Source organism: Myotis daubentonii, chromosome X, assembly GCF_963259705.1.
Source record: "Myotis daubentonii chromosome X, mMyoDau2.1, whole genome shotgun sequence".
In the NCBI taxonomy this organism is placed as follows: Eukaryota; Metazoa; Chordata; class Mammalia; order Chiroptera; family Vespertilionidae; genus Myotis; species Myotis daubentonii.
The window spans coordinates 115,612,534-115,637,256 of record NC_081861.1 but is presented as its reverse complement, the minus strand read 5'-3'; the positions used below and the strand labels follow the sequence as shown (position 1 = coordinate 115,637,256).

The window sequence follows — 24,723 nt, the reverse complement described above, 5'->3', positions numbered from 1 at the left end:
AGTTAATAACAATGTAACTACCTATATAGTTTAAGTTTAAAAATTTGGCTCTCAAAAGAAATTTCAATCGTTGTACTGTTGATATTTGGCTCTGTTGACTAATGAGTTTGCCGACCACTGCCCTAGACCTATGAATTAAGAAATTCTGGCTGTGGGTCCCAGCATGCTATTTGAACAACAGTTGAGCCTGATGCAGCATGGTGACGAGTATATCAGATATCAAACAACTCTCCAAAAAATGTAAGCCATTTGTATTTTCACTATATTTATTTTATTTTTTTAATATATTTTTATTGATTTCAGAGAGGAAGGGAGGAGAAAGAGACAGAAACATCAATGATGAGAATCATTGATCAGCTATCTCCTGTATGTCCCCTACTGGCAATCAGCCCAGGCATGTGCCTTGACTGGGAATTGAACAGTGACCTCCTAATTCATAGGTCAATGTTCAACCACTGAGCTACACCAGCCAGGCTCATTTTCACTTACATGTATATGTCTATTTCTTAAGTGCAAAATGTAGGCTTCTGACTCAATTTTGCATAAAGGATTAGTGGTTATAGGTTAGACTAATTACTCTATCATTGCCTATTGTTTTAAAACTCCCCGTTTCTCAGCCAGAAGTTGAATTTTAACATTATTAAACCAATATTTCATTTTTGGCCTAATCCACCCCAACAATATAATTATTCATGAATAGCATCATGCTTCCTCTCACAATCTCAAATCTCACACAGATCTGCTTGGCTCTCCCCACCAGAAAGACCAAATTTCTTCAATCTTTCTAAGTTTCTACATGCAATTCCTACTGCTTTCATCTTTCTTTAAATTGTCTTTGCCTGGACAACCTCAGATTAAATGGTCCCTTTTTCAAAAGAATTCCCCCTCTCCAAAGCAATTAGTCATTCTTTTTTCTATGTTCCCACAGCACTTCTATTACACGTCATGCTTTATTTTAATTATTTTTTATATAATTGTTTCCTCCTTTAGATGATAATCTCCTAAAGAGGAAAAACCATGCTGATTATGCCTTTATCAGTGTACAATATTATGCCTGCCACATAGTTGTCACTCAATAGATAATTGTTAAATGTTGAAAGATTATTTTAATAACCATATATCTCATTGTACCAAAATACCAACTATTCTTCCCATAATGAAAATAAAGTCAAAGACTTTAATATGTTTTGCTAGAAAGATAGGTAGCACTCTAAGACAGAATAAATCAGATAACTAATTCCTTTGCCTATCAGCTACAGAGAATGTTTTTTTGCTAACAACAATCATGCTAATTGGTAAATATTTACATTTGCCAGCTATATATGCTTGCCACTGAGACTATTCCATATTATGAAGGTATAGCAATCAACAATTCCAATATTCTCATATTTCAGAGAGTAGTGGCTTAAAAAGCAAAACATGTGTACCTTGCAAAACTACCTAGAATTATTAAGAGCTCAGTAATAGTGAGTTGATCAAGAAAAACATATTTTTAAGGAAGAGTGCAATATAAACAACAAATTACTTGTCTTCCATTGAGAACTGTGAGTCCTATCACAATCCAATTTTCCTTTCACTAACTGAAGGATATCCTTTGTTTCTTGGGTACTTTGCAAAGATTAGATTCAGGAAAACATTCAAGGAAATGGTTCTCAGTGGATTAGACCATTAGCATAATTATCTCACTTGCAAACACAGACACGTCATGCTAGAAGTCATCTTAACATTTAGTGTAGATGTTAAAGAGTCCACATGCCAATAAAGCAATACTTTTCATTTCTCATTAAATTATTTTATTTATTTTTAATTTCTTTATTAAAGTATTACATATGTGTCCTTATCCCACCATAACCCCCCCCGACCTCCCCAACTCATGTCCTTACCCCCCCCCTGGTGTCTGTGTCCATTGGTTAGGCTTACATGCATGCATACAAGTCCTTTGGTTGATCTTTCCCCTTACCCCCACCCTCCCCTACCTTCCCTCTGGGGTTTGACAGTCCAGAGACAGAGAAGCATCATTAAATTATTTTAAATAAATATTTAAAATCTTTCTTTTACACCCTCCCCTCTGACAGTTTTCAATCTGTTCTCCATGAAAAAAGGTGAAGGGATTAAGCAAAAACAAACAAACTCATAGACACAGACAACAGTATAGGGATTACCAGGGTGAAAGGGGTTTGGGGGAGGTAGAAGAGAGTAAAGGGGGGATAAATGGTGATGAAAGGAGACTTGTCTTTGGGTGGTGAGAGTTTATTCTTGCATTATTATTTATTTATTAATTATGGTATTATTTATTGGTATTGCTGTAAACCTACTTTTGTCCACCCCTATATATATGTTAGTTATGTATAACTTTAGAACTGACACAGAGAAAAGGGATATACATATTGTTGCCACTTTCTCTTTCACTGAAACAATGTTTTGCCCCTATGTTCCAGTGTCTTCCTTTTATACAATGTAACCATTTAATTAACTTTACACATAACATACTTACAATGTGTGTGTATGACTATTTCTGGGTTTGTGTGTGCATACTGAGGGCATAGTTTGGCATAATGTGTACAGCACGCTAACGTAACAAATAAATGATCTATTCTCCCTGTAGCATCCAAAGAAGGTAGCTAAAACCAAGTTCAAAAAATAAATGAGCAGGCATCAAAGGAAAATTTCATAAACATATAATTCCTTCAATTCAGAAAATATATTATACAACATTAAAATGGCAATATTTTATGTTTATGCTTTACTATTTATAAAACTCTTTTAATATTCTTTCTTACAAATTAGGCATGGACATATAAGAAAAACAACATTCAAGTAATTTGAATTTATGTTTAACTTTCTTTCCAAGATGAATTCAAGTGTGGATATAATGATTTTCCCTAAGGCTCCATGGTACAGAGCTCTGTAAAGAAGTCTGATTTACTGATTCACAATTTTAGTGTTAATTTTCTTTATTTCAAGCTCATCATGATGGCTAGAAGGTAAATTATAATGAATTCTTGGGAAAGGTATGTTATATCGGTTAATTGTCTCATGTTTTTTTATCCTGAGTTAGTCCTGGCTTTCTATGTATGGCCATATATGTCATGAGGACATAAATTTATTATCATATCATGGGCTTTTGTGAAGTTCATAGACAGAACCAAGAATACATTTCTACTTCATTTACATCAAATAAAAAGTATATTACTTTTGGAAGAATCACAAAAAAGTGTAGAGAGAGGATGGAAATAAAGATAATTACTAAATCTGGTATACACTCATAACCATTATATAAGTCATTGGGAAATGTTTTAAATCTTTCAGTTGATCTGGTAGTAAAGTAAATACGTGTCCCCACAGATTGCTTTTTCTCTAACACAAACATCAAGCAAATTTTATGATAAAATTGTTTTTGGTCATGATTTCAAAAGCTTATGTGAATGAGCCTGTGTGAATGAACAAGATCCTTATTATGTGAATTATATCTGTGGTACAGTTTTGTAGAATTATAAGATATCTACAAATTATATGAAAATAATATTTACCTTGAATTAATCTTTCCTAGCAATGGCTTTGTGTTTATGTGGAGATAAATAATGTTTGATTATCTTTAGAGAATAGACGTGATTTATTCACATTCTAGTAGAAATTTTTAGAATTAAAGGGTAATAGAAGAGTTATTTTGCAAAAGATATAGGGCCTATTTTAAAATGCTACAGGCAGTGTGAAAAATCAGTTGGATTTACTACACACGTACATTTGGCTTCAAATGACACAAAATGATAAGGCTATATTTAATCACATTTCCCCTTAAAGTATCCTTTATGCAGCTTAAAATAACAAGGAACTACTTTGCTGTCTCTCTATACTTTAAAAATACTATGTATATATGTGTGTATGCCTCCCTGATAAACATTTTAACTCATCAGATTTATTTTTATTGCTGTGAATTTGTCTTTGTCTCATTACCACACAGACAGATGATAATTTTTCATTGTTTTTCCTCTTTTTAGAGTCTCCAACATATCCTTTTCCATTCAGAACTTTTCTTTTTTTCTTAAACTTAGCATATATTCAATTATTTGTATTAATAACTAGGATGAACTATATTTATTTAGAGCACTAGTAATTATCATTGAGGTTACAAAGAAAACACACTCCTGCCTTCAATTTGTTCCCATTTTCTTGCTATTTGATGTTCTTTCCTTTAGAGCAGTGATTTTCAACCTGTGTGCAGCAAGAATTTTTAAAACATGCAATACCTGACTATGTAGTCAGGGCACTGCCCTCTGTTCCCTTAGATTGTCAAATAAAAGAATGACAACAGCCAACATAACAATAGCCATCTGGTATGAATGAATCAAAATTATACCTATGTATTTTGTCCAATTAGCAAAAAATATATGCTTTTTGGTGTGCCTCAGATTTTTAGTAATTAGTTTATGAGATTAGATAGGTTGAAAATCGCTGCTTTAGAGTTTCTCAGTCTGTAGAACTTTCTTCATAATGGGTGAATCTGGAAGGATTCATTCTAGCCCCAGAGTATTGACCACCACAGCCCACTCAGCGCTACTCCATTTAGCAATTATCCAACATCTTCCAATGTGTAGGTTCCAAGAGCTCAGAAAACAGAATTAAACGAATTCTGTGTCTCCTAGAATTCTTCTGAATGCCATGAAGTGATGCAACAAGCATCTGTCAAGTGACATATCTCACAGCTATGTCTAGCTCTTGTTATCACCGAATGGCTTAAACTGAATCAATTAGCTTTATCTTAATTCTCATTATCTTCATAAATGTATAAATATAATTTAGTCATGTACCTAAGCTCTTGCCAAGACAAAATCAGATGACATGGAAAATATATTTTTTCAAGTTCTCTAAATGAAAAATGAACACACACACACACACACACACGAATATTTTGTGTCTAAATATTTTCCTCTGTTTTTATAAATATTTATTTATATTCCTGATACCTAGGATATGCTCAAATATGAAACTTTCATATTTGAAAGAATGGTGACTCTCCTGATCTAATTTTAATTGGTTTAGGGAGAACACTTATAAAATAAATGAAATAAGTGGGAGCTGAATTTGAGGAAGGATACTTGCAAACAGGTCAGTACACTCAGCCATGTGATTATTCCACAGCTTTTAAAATATGGGCACTCATGAGGATTGGGAAAATTGTTCTAAGGCAATGCCAACAATGTGTTCATAGAGGATAAGATATCAAATGTTTGTATATTAGCACATGAGTTATAGTAAATGATACTTGAAAATGTCAATGTATAGAGAGGGATGTTCTATTTAGATTTCTTTTTTTTTAATTCTTTTTTTTAAATTAAATCTTTATTGTTCAGATTATTACATTTGTTCCTCTTTTTTCCCCCCCATAACTCCCCTCCTCCAAATTCCCGCCCCACCCTCCGCCCTCACTCCCCACCCACTGTCCTCATCCATAGGTGCACGATTTTTGTCCAGTCTCTTCCCACATCTCCCACACCCCTTTCCCCCCCAAGAATAGTCAGTCCATTCCCTTTCTATGTCTCTGATTCTATTATAATCAACAGTTCATTCTGTTCATCAGATTATTTATTCACTTGATTCTTAGATTCACTTGTTGATAGATGCATATTTGTTGTTCATAATTTGTATCTTTACCTTTTTCTTCCTCTTCCTCTTCTTAAAGGATACCTTTCAGCATTTCATATAATCCTGGTTTGGTGGTGATGAACTCCTTTAGCTTTTCCTTATCTGTGAAGCTCTTTATCTGACCTTCAATTCTGAATGATAGCTTTGCTGGATAAAGTAATCTTGGTTGTAGGTTCTTGGTATTCATCACTTTGAATATTTCTTGCCACTCCCTTCTGGCCTGCAAAGTTTCTGTTGAGAAATCAGCTGACAGTCGTATGGGTATTCCCTTGTAGGTAACTGAGTTTCTTTCTCTTGCTGTTTTTAAGATTCTCTCTTTATCTTTTGCTCTTGGCATTTTAATTATGATGTGTCTTGGTGTGGTCCTCTTTGGATTCCTTTTGTTTGGGGTTCTCCGCGCTTCTTGGACCTGTAAGTCCATTTCTTTCACCAGGTGGGGGAAGTTTTCTGTCATTATTTCTTCAAATAGGTTTTCAATATCTTGCTCTTTCTCATCTTCTGGCACCCCTATAATTCTGATGTTGGTACGCTTGAAGCTGTCCCAGAGGCTCCTTACACTATCCTCGCATTTTTGGATTCTTTTTTCATTTTGCTTTTCCGGTTGGATGTTTTTTGCTTCCTCGCATTTCAAATCATTGACTTGATTCTTGCGCTCCTCTGGTCTGCTGTCGGGCGTCTGTATAATATTCGTTATTTCAGTCCGTGTATGCTTAGTTTCTAGTTGGTTCCCCAATATAAGATCGAGGGTCTTATTAGTTTTCGTGTAGATCTCATTAAGTTTATCGGCAGCTTCTAAACAGTTCTTGAGAGACCTTAAAAGTGTGGTTCTGAACTCTATATCTTCCTTTGACAATTTTGTCCTGTTTCTTTGTCTCCGCATTTTGTTATGCTTCCTTGGTGCACCCCCTAGTGGTCTTTGTTCGCAGTCTTATAGTTAAACCTTGATTGTTGTAGCTAATTCCAGGGAGGGTTTGACCTCCAGGCCAAGTGGCTATGAGAATCAGCTGTGTCAGCAGTGAGAGAACTTCTGTCCTCTAGGGAGGTGCTAATCTAGCCTTTGCCTGAGGGTATCCGGCAAATGCCTCTGTGCAGGGCTTGGGCGGGGCGGGTCGCACAGGATCAACAGGGTGGGCCCGAGAGAGCAGTTATGGCAGCTCTCAGTCCTGTCCCCAGGGGCTCTGCCTCTCTGAGTCCCAGCACCCGCTGCAAAGCTGGGAGAGAAAGCTGCACTCGCTCTGACCGAAGCCAGACAGTCCCGCTTCTCCCGTTTGAGTCTGGGTCCCTAAAGACTCGCCCGGATCTGGAGCTCAGAGTCTGCGACTCCCTCCGGATTGAAAACAACAACCGCGCCCTCCGCCGCCAGCCCGCTCCGCGCACTCCGCACCTCAGAATTTGACTTCAGCACTGCGCCTCCTCTGAGTGTCCATGTGCGTTTCTCTTTCCTCCTAGTTGTAGGACTTCCACTCAGCCAGCGTTCCTGTGGTTCTGGGTGATGTCCCTTCCGTTTTTTGGTTTCACTTTTGAAGTAGTTGTTCAAAGCAGCAAACTCCGGCGTTAACCTATGCCGCCATCTTGGTTCTCTCCTCTAAAATTCTTGAAACTTACTGTGTATTACTAGGGCCTGCTCTCTGCTGAAGGCTTACCTTTGCTCTAGGGCGTTGGCCTGGCCCTGACTACCTGCATAACAATCCTAACACGGCAATAACAACATCAATGAAACATTAACGTATGCATGCACAACCACTGCATTTGCAAGTGTTTCCTACAACTTAGAGAATGCTCCACTTCACATAAAAATGTGTGCTAGCAAGACATCTGTCCACAGTTTATGGAGCTGCAAAGGTCTATTTAGATTTCTGGAATGAGAATTCACTTTGTGTTTGTCTTTGTCATGGTTACATACCTTATTAAAATAACTCATTGATTTAATTCAAAGATTCAGAGTACTTTTAAATATATTTGTATTGATTTCAGAGAGGAAGGGAGAGGGAGAAAGAGATAGAAACATCAATGATGAGAGAGAATCATTGATCAGCTGCCTCCTGCATGCCCCACACTGGGGATTGAGCTGGCAACCAGGGCTTATGCCCTGAACAGGAATTGAACTGTGACCTCCTGGTTCATAGGTCTATACTCAACCACTGAGCAATGTGGCCAGGCAAAGATTCAGAATATTTTGTTGTATTTATTATTTCAAAAATCTCTATAATGCCGATTTGCCTATATATTTGTTTGAAAGCCTGTATCTATTGCCTATTTAAAAATTCCACATATAAGAAAATTTTAATGAAGACAGTAGATACAGAAATCAAACCATATACATCCATCTGGTAAATATTCTAAGAATTATGAAATTCTATCTGAAACATTTCTGAGCTTATTTTTCATTTATTCTTCTTCATTTGTGTTGTTATAATTTATTCTTTTTAACTATTTGTATCCCACTTAGTTTAAAAAAACCTTGAGATTTTAAAAACATGTTCTTTGTTATGTTTATTGTTTAAAGCTCTGTAATATCAATTTTTAATTATTAATTCAGAAAGTAAATACAAGTGGAATTTCATTAGTTCAAATTCAATAACTTAATTTCTTGCCAATATACTAAAGGGTACCTGGCAAAATTCTGCTATCAAATACCACAAAGAATGGATAATACTCTAAAAATATTTTGTGACAGTAAAGAAAGCACTATTTAGATCATAGCTTCTAGTGCAGTGGTTCTCAACTTTCTGGCCCTATAAATACAGTTCCTCATGTTGTGACCCAACCATAAAATTATTTTCGTTGCTACTTCATAACTGTAATGTTGCTACTGTGATGAATCATAATGTAAATATCTGATATGCAGGATGGTCTTAGGCGATCTCTGTGAAAGGGTCCTTCGACCTCCAAAGGGGTCGCGACCCACAGGTTGAGGAACCGCTGTTCTAGTGGATTGTTTTGGATCCATTACCAAGGCTTTTACAAAATGAGACAGACTCATGAGGAATTCATATATATTAAGAGTATCAGGCATTGTGCTAGAAGTTTTTACATATAGTTGAGGACTTAGAAGTGGCTAGCCAGTTAGGGACAGGACTACAGGAAGAGAAATGTAAAAGGGAAATGCAGCTGAATCCTGCAGGCCTGAGCAGAAACTAGTTCGTCCCACACCCTTTCGCTTGTAAAATCACAAGAACAAAGGGCCCTGGTCACGGGCGGGACACACAGGGCAGGGAAAATGAATGGAAATCCTGAAGTTTAAAATGTATGGATGTTGCTAGGGCCAAAGGTTTCAGATCAATCAATAGAAAGTTTGCAGGGCACATATAACCCCAAGACAAAGAAACTTCTGCAGCAACCCGCTTGGGTCTCCTCCCTGCAGCAGGGAGATTTTCTGTAATAATACTGCTTTTGCTCATCTCTGTCTGTGAACTCTTTCTTCAATTTCGCGAGACAATGAACTCAGTCCCGAACAGAAAATCGGCAGCATAGTAACTCTTAATCCTCACAATAACATACAAAATAACCACTTAAAGCCTTGCATAGAGGACAAAATAACCATGTAAAGCCTTGCATAGAGCCTTGCATATTTTTATTACCTTTCTATTCCCATTACACAATATGCATGTATACACACATACATGATGGAAAGATGAGGGAACTGACTCAAAGCATTTGGTTTGCCCAAATCCAGAATTATTAGATTTATTTTTAGTTATTTATTTTTAATCTTTATTGTTGAGAGTATTACAGATGTTCCCTCTTTTTCCCCCCAATGTCTTCCTCTACCTTGTTCCCGCCCCATCCCAGACCTTCACTACCCTATTGTCTGTGTTCATAGGTAATGCATATATGCATATAAGGTCTTTGGTTAATCTCTTCCCACAGCCTCCTCACTCCTTCCCTTTGAGATTCGTCAGTCTGTTCCATGTTTCCATGCCTCTCATTCTATTTTATTCATTAGATGTCTTGTTCATTTATTTTGATTTTTAGATTCAATTGTTGATATGTATTTATTGCCATTTTATTGTTCATATTATTGATCTTCTTTTCTTTTATTCCTTTTCTTCTTCCCCTTCCTCTTCTCAAAGAATACCCTTCAAGATTTCATGTAATATTGGTTTGATGGTGATGAACTTCTTTAGCTTTTTCTTCTCTGTGAAACACTTTATCTGACCTTCAATTCTAAATGATAGCTTTGCTGAGTTACCTTGGTTGTAGGTCCTTGCTATTCATAACTTTGGATATTTCTTGCCACTCCCTTCTGGCCTGCATAGTTTCTGTTGAGAAATCAGCTGACAGTCGTATGGGCTCTCCCTTGTAGGTAACTAACTGGATTTGTCTTGCTGCTTTCTCTTGGTCGTTCACTCTAGCATTTTAATTATGATGTGTCTTGGTGTGGGCCTCTTTGGGTTTCTCTTGTTTTGGACTCTCTGGGCTTCCTGGACTTATAAGTCCATTTCTTTCACCAGGTAGGGGAAGTTTTCTGTCATTATTTCTTCAAATAGGTTTTCAATAACTTGATTGCTTTCTTCTTCTTGCATCTCCATAATGTGAATGTTGGTACGCTTGAAACTGTCCCAGAGGCTCCATATAATATCTTCATATTTTTGGATTCTTTTTTCTTTTTGCTCTTCTGATTGGGTGTTTTTTGCTTCCTCATATTCCAAATTGTTAATTTGATTCTCAGAGTCTACTCTACTGTTGAGTCCCTGTAAATTATTCTTTATTTCAGTTAGTGTATCCTTAACTTCTGACTGGCCCTTTTACATGTCTTTGACATTCTCACTAAGATCCTTGAAAGTCTCACTAAGCATGTGACTCTTGAAGCTCTCATTAAGTCTCTGGAAACTCTCATTAAGATCCTTGAGTAACCTTATAACCACTGTTTTGGACTTTGTATCCAGTGATTCGGTTCCCTTTCTTTCATTTGTGACATGTTTCTTTGTCTCCCCATTTTGGCTGCTTCCCTGTGTTTGTTTCTATGTATTAAGTAGAGCTGCTATGTCTCCTGGAATTAGTAGAGTGCCCTTGTATAGTAGGTGTTCTGTAGAGCCCAGAGGCTTAGCCTCTCCAGTCATCTGATCTGGGACCTCTACGTGTGCCTCTGTGTGGTCTGTGTACACAGTCTTGTAGTTGAGCCTTGATTGCTATTGGTGTCATTGGGAGAAATTGACCTCCATGTGAATTGGCTGTGAGGACCAACTACATCTACAATGGAAGAGCTGCCCTATGGAGCAGGACTTGTTTCAGTGGGGCTTTGGTGCTCACTGAATCTGTCCCTTGAGTGTGTCACTTGTGGATATGTAGAGTTTTAATCTAGTATGGTCTGAAGCTGTCCACTGGGTGAACTGGCTCTAGGGCAGTGATGGCGAACCTATGACACACGTATCAGAGGTGACACGCGAACTCATTTTTTTGGTTGATTTTTCTTTGTTAAATGGCATTTAAATATATAAAATAAATATCAAAAATATAAGCCTTTGTTTTACTATGGTTGCAAATATCAAAAAAATTCTATATGTGACACGGAAAACCAGAGTTAAGTTAGGATTTTCCAAAATGCTGACACGCCGAGCTCAAAAGGTTCGCCATCACTGCTCTAGGGCCTCCCAGGAGGTGCAAAGTCAACCGCTGTCTGGGGCCATGCAGCAGGAGCTATAGAAAGATCTGCAGATGGCTTCTACTTATATTGGATTAGGAAGTGCCCAGACAAGGCCCACCTGTGAAACAAGGCATGTTGGTGCTAGTTCCATGTCTTGGGACTTTCATTGATAGGTTTCAGTCATGCTAATGCCAGCTGCTTCTTTTTTTCTATATATTTTATTGATTTTTTACAGAGAGGAAGGGAGAGGGATAGAGAGTTAGAAACATAGATAAGAGAGTAACATCGATCAGCCACCTCCTGCACACTCCCCACTGGGGATATGCCCGCAACCAAGGTACATGCCCTTGACCGGAATCGAACCTGGGACCCTTGAGTCCGCAGGCTGACGCTCTATCCACTGAGCCAAACCGGCTAGGGCAGTGGTCAGCAAACTGTGGCTTGCGAGCCACATGTGGTTCTTTGGCCCCTTGAGTGTGGCTCTTCCACAAAATACCATGTGCAGGCACGCATATACAGTGCAATTGAAACTTCATGGCCCATGCGCAGAAGTTGGTATTTTGTGGAAGAGTCACACTCAAGGGGCCAAAGAGCCGCATGTGGCTCGCGAGCCGCAGTTTGCCGACCACTGGGCTAGGGCAAGCTGCTTCTTGTTTAATAGATTTTAGCAAAGTCTGAAGCCTGAGCCAGGACAGGCCATTCATATGGAAAAGTAGCTATAAGCAGTTTGGGTGTGGCTGCAAATTGAATGGGGCAGGGTCTCAGGGATTCACCAGGGCAGAGCACACAGTGTGGGTCATGCTGTTGGAAACTCAGATATGGCTGCCAGTCAGCTTTGTGATGGGGGAGGACCCAGCACTAGAACCATGACCTTTGTGAGCACCCCTTCTGGGAGAAAGCCACCCCCAAGTTGCTACTGTGATGCCAGATAGTCCAGTTCCTCCCCATATGTTCCAGGATTCCCCCAAATCTACCACGGGTTGCTGGAGCTCAGAGAAAGTGGGACCATGTAAGTTCATGCAAGGGCTCTTTAAGAGGAACACCTGGGACTCCAGTAGCCTACATGGTGTAACTCAGCCATAATCCCTACTGGATTTTACAGCCTGAAATTATGGGGACTTCTCTTCCCAGCTCTGGAATTCTGGCCTGGGGTCTGGTGTGGGGCTGGGACCCCTGCTTCTCAGGGGAGGCCTTGGAGCTATCTCTCCGCATTAAAAAAAACACCACATGTGGGTGTTGGACCAGCTCATTCTGTGCATCTCTCCCTCCAACCAGTCTCAATGTGCTTTTTTCTTTTCTTCTTCTTTTTTTTTATTGTTTAAACTATTATAAGTAGTAGTACATATGCCTCCTTTTCCCCCTCATTGACCTCCCCCCTACCTCCCTTATCCCCAGGCACATGTCCCCACCCTACCACCAGTGTCTGTGTCCACTAGTTATGCTTATATGCATGCATACAAGTCCTTCAGTTGATCTCTTACCCCCCCCCCACAACTCTCCCCTGCTTTCCCGCTGTAGTTTGACAGTCTGTTCGATGCTTCTTTGTCTCTGTATCTATTTTTGTTCATCAGTTTATGATGTTATTTATATTCCACAAATGAGTGAGATCATGTGGTATTTATCTTTCTCTGACTGGTTTATTTTGCTTAGCATAATGTTCTCCAGTTCCATCCATGCTGTTGCAATGGTAAGAATTCCTTCTTTTTTACAGCAGCTTAGTATTCCATTGTGTAGATGTAATACAGTTTTCTAATCCACTCATCTGCTGATGGGCACTTAGGTTGTTTCCAAATCTTAGCTATGGTAAATTGTGCTGCTATGAACATAGGGGTGCATATATCCTTTCTGATTGGTGTTTCTGTTTTCTTGGGATATATTCCTAGAAGTGGGATTACTGGGTCAAAGGGAAGTTCCATTTTTAATTATTTGAGGAAACACCATACTGTTCTCCACAGTGGCTGCACCAATCTGCATTCCCACCAGCAGTCCAAGAGGGTTCCTTTTTCTCTACATCCTCTCTAGCACTTGTCGTTTGTTGATTTGTTGATGATAGCCATTCTGACAGGTGTGAGATGGTACCTCACTGTTGTTTTGATTTGCATCTCTCAGATGATTAGTAGGATTTCCACTCAGCCCAATTTCAGGTGGTTCTGCATGATGAGTGTTCTGTATTTTAGTTGTAATTTTGATGTGGTTGAGGGAGGCAGTGAGTACTGGCAATTACCTACGCCACCATCTGGGTTCTCCCAGAATTATTAAATTTAAATCCAAGTCTTTATAACTTTGAAATCCACACAAACCTCCTTATGTTGCACTCTTAATGCTAGTTTTCAAGGTAAGCATATTTTACTCTGTGTTCATATACAATTATCTAAACCAGTGGTTCTCAACCTGTGGGTCGCGACCCCTTTGGGGTTGAACGACCCATTCACAGGGATCGCCTAAGACCATCGGAAAACACATATATAATTACATATTGTTTTTGTGATTAATCACTATGCTTTAATTATGTCCAATTTGTAACAATGAAATTGGGGGTCACCACAACATGAGGAACTGTATTAAAGGGTCACAGCATTAGGAAGGTTGAGAACCACTGATCTAGACTCATGCTATTGATCATGAGTTGAGTCCTAATTGTAAAATAAATACATATTATTAAGAGTTGAATTGATGCCTTCAGAAAAAGAGTATAAACTTTTCATCTTAAATTATTTGGCAGATGCTCTAAGTGGTAGGGCCAAATAGAGTCAAGTTATATCAGTTTTTCTTGAACTTGGTAAAGACCAAGAAAGACAAAAATATGATAATTTCAGAATAATGAAAATCCCTCATATCTTTTAATCTGTGACATATACTAGCTGCTTGATGGAAGATGGATGTTATAATCCTCTGATAACTGATATCATTAAAGAAACTCACATTATCAAGAACAACCAAAGATATACTTTGTCAAATTAAATAATTTCTCTTTACCATATATTTTGCAGTTCCTTCCTTAAAATTCAACATTATATGCCCAGATTTGAACAGCTAAAATAAAATGACACTATGGAAAAACAATATGGACATTTAAATCACACACAGGTATGTAGGTCATTTTGAATATTCAGCAACTTATATTACATCTTAAAAAGAGAAGTAACAAAATATCCTTACCTTAGAAAATTGTACATTTATCCATTTTGTGAATGTTTTCTTTTGAACATCTTCTCTTTCATCTACAATGGAAAATGTTAAAAAATTAAGAGTTCAGAAGCAATTTTGAATATCATTTATGTTTTATAATTAAATAACTTAATTATTACATATTAGTATTATTTATATATATTATTAAGTTAATTGATAAATGAAATTAAACATGAGTGATGTTGGTATTGGATATGAAAACTAAAATGAAATCTGGAAAATGATTGATATGGTCAATTCCACATTCATTCAAATATTATATAAATGCATTACAGAACAATAGTCTCATCTAAATAAATGAAATATTATTTATTCTCCTATAATGAGTAGATACTCTAGTATAATTAAAAGAGCCTATTACCTGTAATTTCTTCTGAAAAAGTATTCCTGAGCTTTTCCTCTTTTTTTTAAATATATTTTATTGATTTTTTAAAGAGAGGAAGGGAGAGAGATAGTTAGAAACATCGATGAGAGAGAAACATCGATCAGCTGCCTCCTGCGCATCTCCCACTGGGGATGTGCCTGCAACCCAGGTGCATGCCCTTGACCGGAATCGAACCTGGGACCTTTCAGTCCGCAAGCCGACGCTCTATCCACTGAGCCAAACCGGTTTCGGCCTGAGCTTTTCCTCTTAATCCTCACATCCAGCCCATGTAGAAATGATTTTTCCCTCCTTTGCAATACCTGCATAGTCTAACATGGGCTCCTAGCACAGCCTCCTCCCATTATAGGAGAGGTTTCCTGATCATCAGCAGCATGACTTAGTAATTTTTGCATCCCTGAACTTAACACATTGTCTGGACAAATTAATAGCTTAGCAAATATTTGATCAGTAATTATGCGAATGCTTTAAAGAAGGGGGACCTCACAAATCCAATAATTTTAGTGCCTCTTTTCATCTAAAAGTCAGGAAATTTCAACTTAAAATGCAAATGATACTCTTCATGCATTACATATAAATACTTAAGAGGAAAATCCCCAAGGACTTCTTATACCAAGATATTAGGGGGGAGGGAAATTATTATTTTTTAAGTATATTTTTATTGATTGCAGAAAGGAAGGGAGAGGGAGAGAGATATATAAGCATTAATGACGAAAAAGGATCATTGATTGGCTGCCTCCTGCACACACCCTACTGGGGATCGAACCAGCAACCCAGATATGTGATCCTGGTTCATAGGTCAAAGCTCAACCACTGAGCCACAACAGTCGGGCAGAGGGGAAAATTATTAAGAATCAACTTCACAGAACTCATACTTCTAAAAATTATTTTTTCCTAAGCTAGAAATTAGTATTGAGTCAAATGGACAGAAAAATAAATGATCTTGATTTATTAAAATTATTTTTTGCAGCCAAAGCCTATCTTTGAATTACTGTAAATGTAATCATATTAGACAGTGTTCAATAAATGAGTACATCTGAGAAATATTTAAAATTGAGAGATTTCACATTTTATTTACTTAGGTCAAAAGAAACCTTATTGAAATATCCTGACAAAATAACCTTTTTTGCTCTCATATTATTTTTCAGTAGTAAATCTCCATTACTTGTTCTAAAAATAGATTATATAAAGAATTGTGTTCCCATGACAAATACATCCATGCACTAAGAATATCTGCTTATCTTTAAAGCACATTATTAACCCATAAGTAGATACTCTTGAGGCAATCTAAGAGATAACAGTGGAGAAATGAACCTAAACTTTTCATAGATGAGAAAATTGTATTTAGCATCACAAAATGCTTTCTTCTTAATCATTAGTGTTACTCCCACAAGCTGCTACATATGTGGTAAAATATCAGCATTATCCATACAATATAGCACAAGTATGAATAAATAAAATAGATGATATTGAAATAGGAATCTTTGGGAGTGAAAAAGACATTTTAGGAAATTTTAGAAATTAAGAGGACCATGGAAGAAGCACAGGGCTCCAGAGCAGCAGAAGGTATATTTCCATAAAATGAGGGAGCTGGGAACAGCAAAAGGTCTATATTTACAAAATAAAGAGAAGGAAGCCGTTCATCCAGAAAGAGAAAAAACTCCAAAGGGAATAGGAAACATGATAAGGAAGGAGGGGGGTAGAACTTTACATGTTCCATGTGAGTTTCCACCTTTAAGCTCAGGAGTTACTATAGTAACCAGTCTAAAGGAATAGTGACCAATCAGAGGGGATATCAAGGCCCCAAGATATGCAGCCTTTATAAGCTGTAGGGAAAAGGAACTCAGCGGGACCCTTTCCCCCTCCTTATGTGGGAGTCCATTCTGGGGGACTCTTTCCCCCTCCCCACGTGGGAGTCTGTACTTGTTCGTTAATAAATCTTCACCTTTGCCATACTACCCTCTGTCCATGGATTCATTCTTTGACTCCTGCAGACAAAGAATCCCGGTTCCAGTCCAGGGGAACACCGCCTGTTCCAGTCCAAAAATTCGGTATCAATATAGGGGAACCTCGGTTCTCCAACTTAATTTGCTCCGGATGAGAGGAGTTAGAAACAGGATTAGGCAGACAGGGCAAGGGGTGAAAGGAAGGAGGAAATACGGACATGACCATTGGAGCCAGCTAAAACTGTTACAGGATTCCAGGGCAGGAGAAATAGGGAAACTGACAGGAAAGTTAAAACAAGGCCAAAAGGTGTGGGCAATTTGCAGCCAGCTTGTAACTAACAGACCATTATCTTCCCCAGGCAAGGACACAGAGCAAATGGTTAAAAAAACCTCCCTGAGAGAATGCAGAAAGGGCGGGGAAAAGGGGAAAGGAAAAAAGGGCCATTTGCCCAGAAATCAGGATTTTAAAAAGATTCCCAGGTGATTCTAATGTGCAGCCAAGGTTGAGAACCACTGCCCTAAGTAGAGAAGCGAGTGGTCTCAAGATAAAGTTGCCAGGTGCTTTTCATGAATTCTGGAAAGCCACAACAAGGTAAAAAAAAAAAAAAAAAAGGCCTTGAGAATTAATCTGTACCATAATAGTCAGCAGAGGAATTTTGAAGCCTATAGACAGGAGGGTATATAACACCTCAGACCCCAGCCAACTTGCTCTTCAGATTAGCTGAGAGCCAGTCTGTGCTTCATAAGCCAAATGTATAGGTTTGCTTGCTTTGCTTTTTCAATAAAGATGCATGCTTTAATTGCTTTAATAAGTTGACTTTTCATAGCACAAAGTCTCTCATGTAAATTCATTTATATGAGAAGACAAAGATCTGAGTGGGGATAGTCCTCTCCCACTGAATCAGGGGGCTGTCCTATCCTGTAACATACCTTAAGCTTAGGCGAGAGGTGCCTATAACACCTGAAGGCTGTTTGAGAATGGATGTTTGAAAATGGAATCATTTCCCCCCATTAAAAATAATGTCAGTTGAATTAACCCATTCCAGAATCCCCAAATGATTTCATTTTAACCTTTCTTATATACAGTACATGTCTAATGTATTGTTTAATCTATAAATAAGCACTTCTTAAATTTATCAAATCAGTCCCTACCAGCCTTAAAGGAAGCACTTCTAGCACTCGGTGGGTGTCTTTCATGTCAGTATGCAGCCTCTGTCTTTGCTTGCACCTCTGATATGCTGTCACTGGCTAACTGCTCTTCATTCATCCAAATCAACAAGTTTTCCTTCCTCTTCAATTGCCTGTGATCATTGTTTCTTTAACACCTTTAGCAACATTAGCACTCTTGATGGCCTTTTAATGTTTTAAAATTGTGCTAATCATCGATTTCTCCAGCAACAAAAGCATTCTATCCTTTGTTGCTTGAGAGAGGCTTTTTGTCATGCTGAGGTATCCCCTTGAAAAGGTTGTCAGTTCAAAAAGCAAAGTTTGGTTCGACAACTGAGACATTTTTTCTTTCTTTCTGTGAGACTTTTTTTTTTTTCTGTCAACATCTTGGTTGAGAATAAAATTGTTAAGGTGGGAGACATTCGAGAAACAACGTTGGACTGTAATTTTTTTTATTGTCTAAAGTTTTACATATGTCTCCTCCCCCCCCCATTGACACCTCCTTCCTCCCCCCGCCCCCCCCCCCCCCGCCCTGTCCCCAACTATCCCAACTATTCCCACCCAGGGCAAGCCCCCATTGCCACAATGTCTGTGTCCATTGGTTATGCTAATATACATGCATACAAGTCATTGTTATTTTTTTAACCTAATAAAAATAAACAGAACATTTCAAATGGTCAAAATGTAACCATTTTTACTGACTTGCTGTAGAAAAACTGGTCTGTACATCTATTTCTCAATGGTGTGTGTGTGTGATTATCTACAATTGTGCTATTGATCAGGAGTTGAGTTCCATTTGAAAAATAAATGTTAATGACCTTCTTTGCAATTCCACTTATTTTTTCCTACATGGGCATGCATATCCTGTCAGACATGGGAAATGGAGAGTATATGAGTCATCTGAAAGCATTCACTTAGAGATTTTTAAAACGTATCCAACCATCTTCACCAAAAGCTGAGTAGGAGGACATTTGAAGAGATTTGTTCCAGATGCCTTTAAGTGAAAGGTGGGTAGTAAAAGCACTATTTTTATTGTTTTCAATGATATGTACAAAAAGCAATGTTTAGATAGGCCTTGAAGGCAGGAGAAAAACCTTGACATAATGTGCAAAATATTATGTATCTATGTGGTAAATAGCACTAAATTAGAACTTTATCATAAAAACATCTTTACCAGATGTCCTCTCTTACCTCCTCTGCTTTTAATACAAGAAAAATATACTTTGAAAAATAAATTACTTGCTAATGTTTTATTTTGGCATAGAAACATTTATTTTCTTTAACATGATAAATATTAATGTAACTTATTTTTTATTATTATCAATTTAATAGTGCCATATTGTTCACAAAACTGTTTTACATATCTAATCTCAATCTGTATGTCATTTTATTGTATAGATTAAAACAGTGGTTCTCAACCTTCTGGCCCTTTAAATATAGTTCCTCATGTTGTGACCCAACCATAAAATTATTTTCGTTGCTACTTCATAACTGTAATGTTGCTACTGTTATGAATCATGATGTAAATATCTGATATGCAGGGTGGTCTTAGGCGACCCCTGTGAAAGGTTCCTTCGACCGCCAAAGGGGTCGCGACCCACAGGTTGAGAACCGCTGGATTAAAAGAATACAAGCTCAGAAGGAATAAAGCTATGAGATGACAGAGATGAACCTGCTATAGGTTATTTGGATCAAAGTCCATGGCTTTTCACATTGACCAGTTTATATCATAACTGCATAGATAAAATGGAATGCCATATGATAATCAGAGTCACAAAAGCTGAACACGTTAACACATACTGGTATACACAACAATCATGAATTCAGAGCCTCTATTTTGAACAAACCATGGGGTTCCATGTGTGCTTTAATCTATGTGAATGGCATCCTGGATTTTACAAGGCACAACCCACATGGATTTATCCAGAATAAAAAGCTGAACCTTCCTTATGATGCTAGATGATTTGTTTGTTAATATTTTAAATAATAATGCTCATATATTTACTAATTGATATTTAGTATTCAATTTTTGTCATATGTTAGCATTATGGATATATGCAACATTCAACAATCACCCAAGTTTTGCTTGCACATTACTATCCCCATAAACATGTACTTTACAGAGCCACAATAATATTCTGGATTTTTTCACTTATCATAAATTCCACATACTTTTGTTTCCTACTAGAGATTCCACCACAATAAACATCTTCATGCATTCTCTTTCAACTTCTGGTGTATAATTAATTGCCTTAGGATAAATTATTGAATTAGAGTTATGGGAAGTTTTATGGCTTTTACTAAATATTGTCATATTGCTTTCCTAATGGTAATACTGATTTTTAGTGGTACCAGAAATAATGAGGTTATGCAGTTGATAGGACTTTTTGTTGCTTTTGTTTTTAAAGTGATTGCTACTTTATTAGATATAAGGAAATAGTTGATGCTTGTTTAAATTTGAATCTGATACTAATGAAGTAGAACATGTTTCATATATTTATTCTTCATGTTTCTACTTTTGTCAATATACTTGTTTATATTCTCTGCTCATATATCTATTGAGTACTTGATATTTTAAAATTAATTGGAATGAGATCATAAATTAGTAGTTCTTAAATATTTCAAGTTGTGGACTCTATTTGATTATCAGATAAAATAGTGATCCTTCTCTACAGATGAAAAAAAAATGCCTATAAAAGCATTTACATACAGTTTCATGGGGTTCACCGATATTTCTACAGAAGATTCCTGTTACCATGAAATCTAAGATAAGAATCACTACTGTAAATTAAGCTATTACTCTTAGTCAGTGAATGAATTTATGTTCCCAAGTGGTTATATTTCTTTTAATTTTCACTTCATTTTTATGCTAACATTTTATATTTTTATATACGTGAATCTATCCATTTCCATTGTTATTTCTCATATTACTTAAAGTTGATCATTTTAAGCATTATCAGTTATATATCCATAGTTAATCTAAACTTGATATATATAAACATACATATATAAATTGTTATAGAGTTTATAGCCTATTTCAGTCTCAATAAAATATGTTATTATAGACACAAAGTCTGTAGTAAGACATTCATGTGAAATTAGCAACAAAGAGAATGAGAAAATAATAAACTAAAATCTGTTTTACTAGGAGGTTATTATTGATATACTACTGTTTAGTCATTTCAAGTAGCACATATTGTTTTTCATTTTCTCTAGGGCTTGTTTATAACTGATTTTCTTGTTTGTAATCAGTTTATGACTGATTTCTTTTACTAATAAAAATATGCCTGGGTATATTAATGGAAGAGGCAAAGAAGAAGTGGGGGGTGAGGGCTAGGGGGAGATAAGGACACATATGTAACACCTTTATCAATAAAGAAAAAAACACACGAAATCTACATCTAACTTAAAAAAAGAAAGTCTATTTTAGAAAAATTTACTTGAAAACTGTGGCCTGGAGATACCAAGGAGTAAAGAACTACTACTGCATAAATTGCAAAAAAGTGAACAATATTTTATTTTATTTTCTCTACAGGTAAACCTCTGTGAAGACAATAAAATTAGTCTTTCACCATGACATAACAATTGTATTTTATCTCAAAATGAACCCTTTATAATAAAACTATTATTATTCAATAAATCTGGCCCTTCACATTTTCTAAGATTAGTGCAAAGACCTTTGGCCCCATTATTAACTTTTATATTTCTGAGGCCCTCAGTTCCCTATAAATGTGATATAATTGGGATATTTAGAATTCACCACAGTGTGTTGCTGCACAAAAATGATATTGGGCTAACAGAGAACATTAAACCAGGGGGACTGGCTTCCAGTTTCAGTGCAGAACTTAGAATTGTGGCTTTAAAATCACCAGGTTTCAGTCTCTTTATCTGTGAAATGAGGGTATTAATTGCATTTGAACTCACGGAGCTGTTGTTAAGATATAGTGAAATCATTTATTTATGCAATAATTTATAGAATAATTACTTATATAATGCTTAGTGTGTGCTGGGCCCATACAAGTTACTGAGAAGATAAACAAGACCCAGTCTTTACTAAAGATCACAGCTTAGTGGAAAACAGACATATTACAGATAGGTATGAAATATTTTACATAAGCAAGGATACATATATTTGAGGGATATTTTACAGGAACACAGAGAAAGAGATATGTAGGCACATGGTTAGGTAAGACATTTTATTTTTTTAAAACGTATTTTTATTGATTTCAGAGAGGAAGGGAGAGGGAGAGAGAAACATCAATGATGAGAGAGAATCATTGATTGCCTGCCTTCTGCACATCCCCTATTGGGGATCAAGCCCACAACCCAGGCATGTGCCCTTGGCCGAAACCGAATCTAGGACCTTTCAGTCCACAGGCTGACGCTCTACCCACTGAGCAAAATCAGCTAGGGCAGGAAGACATGTTCTTGAAGGCTATAGCTAGGCTGAGTCTGAAGGATGAACACAAATAGGAAGGAAAGAAAAAGGTTGAAAGGGAAAGATAAATCTTTCTGGGAGGATAGCAAGGGGAAAAGCAGAGATAAGAAACCAATTCAGTTTTGTTGCACTCTAAAATTTGAAAAAGGGAGTAGCATGAAATGAAATTACAAAGGGAGTTGGGAGTGAGATCATGGAGAGTTTGCATGCTATGACCCCTTATATGCTATCAGCTAAGACGACATTAGTAAAAACATTTAAAAACTGAAAACAAACAAACCCCCAAAACCTGCTGTATGAACAATAAGAATTATCTTTAAGACAGGGCAGTTAATCATAATCTGAGCCAGAAAAACATTTTTATTAAATTTATTGATTTTAAAGAGAGAGAGAGAGAGAGAGAGAGAGAGAGAGAGAGAGAGAGAGAAACATCAATTTGTTATTGCACTTATTTATGCATTTATTGGTTGATGATTATATGTGCCTTGACCAGGATCAAATCTGCAACCTTGACATATTGGGACAAAGCTCTAACCAACTAAGCTACCTGGCCAGGGCCCAGAACAATATTTTTTAAAATAATATTTCCTGCCCCACTGGTGTGGCTCAGTGGTTGAGCATTGACTTATGCACCAAGAGGCCCCAGTTCAATTACGGTCAGAGCAAATGCCTGGGTTGTAGGCTCGATCCCCAGCAGGAGGCAGCCAATTGCTATTGTTGTTTCTCTCTCATGGATGTTTCTATCTCTCTCCCTTTCCCTTCCTCTCTCTCTCTCTCTCTCTAAAGCAGTGGTTCTCAACCTTGGCTGCACATTAGAATCACCTGGGAATCTTTTAAAAATCCTGATTTCTGGGCCTCATCCTCCGGAAATTCTGTTTCTCTGTTACTAATGTTGTGGCCTCACCCCATAACAAAGAAACAGAATTTCCGGAGGATGGGGCCCAGGAATCAGGATATTAAAAAGATTCCCAGGTAATTCTAATGTGCAGCCAAGGTTGAGAACCACTGCTCTAAAGTCAATACAAACATGTTAAAATAAAATAAAATACTAAGTCCTTGGGTTAATATGTTAATTGAAGATGCTCATCACTTAAGTGACCCAGAAAATATAAGTTTATCAATAGAAGTATATATTAAAGTTGATAACAGTTTAGAAATACACATAAAGAAATACAAAAGATATGAGTTTATTTCACTTAAAGAGAGTACTATTAATAATATGGAAGATCTATTAGAGTCAGTTTATTTTTGGCTTCCACCAAAAATGAGAAGAAAGGAAATGAACAAGATGGAAGATTAATGGTAAACATTAGGTAAGGTGATGTGACGATACTCTGGAACATTACAAAGAAAGGCCTAAAACTCGGGGCTTATACAGAAAATGGGTTTTACCATGTTATTAATGCTACAAAATGGCAATGCAAAGTAGAAGAAAGTAGAAAAGGAAATGGCATGAAAATTGCTTTCCATTAAATCTTAGTAATAGCTTTTGATCATAGGATTATAGAATGCTAGGTGACATTTGTGGTCATTTTATAATGAGGAGGTCTAAAATAATTAAATTACTGGACAAAGAAGGGAAAAACATTCAGTGGCAAAGAGGTTTCCGAATTTCCCACTCACTCTGCAATCGATATAATGCAGTTTTTACTGCTCATCATCCTACAAAATTTTTTCTTAATAACATCACCTGTATCCTTTCTCATTTTCAAGACAGTGTCTGTCTGGATTATAACTGCATTCCCAGCCCTTAGCATAGAATACATAGCATTGTTCAGTTCAGGTGCTTTTTGTTTGTTGTTATCCATACTTGAGGATATTTTCCCATTAATTTTTAGAGAAAGTGGGAAGGAAGGGGAGAAACAGAAAGAGGAGAGAGAAACAGTGATGTAAGAGAGGCACATCTATTGGTTGCCTCTTGCACATGCCCTGTCCAGTAAGCCGACCCTCCACTGACAGGGCTCACCCAATTCAGGTGTTTTAAGTTAATGAAGACCAAATTTACTTTTCCGACCTCTTCTCATTTCTCTGGGCAGATAGTCATTCTATTGAACTGTGTCAGACAGAATAGTGGTTCTCCAAATATGTTCAGGTCCTAATCCCCAGAATCTGTGAGTAAATTTTGTTAAAACTTATTTTTTAAAGGAAACTAACTTGAAATTCAGTTAAATTTAAATTGTTTTACAACTCTTTGTTATGGAAAAGAGAATTAAGATTTCAGATGAAATTAGATTTGCTAATTAGCTAATTTTTGATATGGGAATTATCCTGAGTTATCCCAGGGGGCCCAGTGTAAATCAAAAAGGATCCTTCAAAGGGGAAGAAGGCAGCATAAGAGGGAGAACCAGAAATGTAGCAGCATGAGAAGGAC

General features: G+C 37.0%; 1 protein-coding gene across 3 annotated transcripts in view; it reads right to left on the bottom strand.

Annotated features, from left to right (window-relative positions):
* DMD (dystrophin) overlaps positions 1–24,723 on the bottom strand; it is a 2,282,236-nt gene that overhangs the window by 2,067,510 nt on the left and 190,003 nt on the right. For all 3 annotated transcript variants that reach the window (XM_059679269.1, XM_059679268.1, XM_059679270.1), the window contains exon 2: positions 14,390–14,451. In XM_059679269.1, the coding sequence (XP_059535252.1) occupies positions 14,390–14,451 (62 nt within the window). The remainder of the gene's footprint in view (positions 1–14,389; positions 14,452–24,723) is intronic.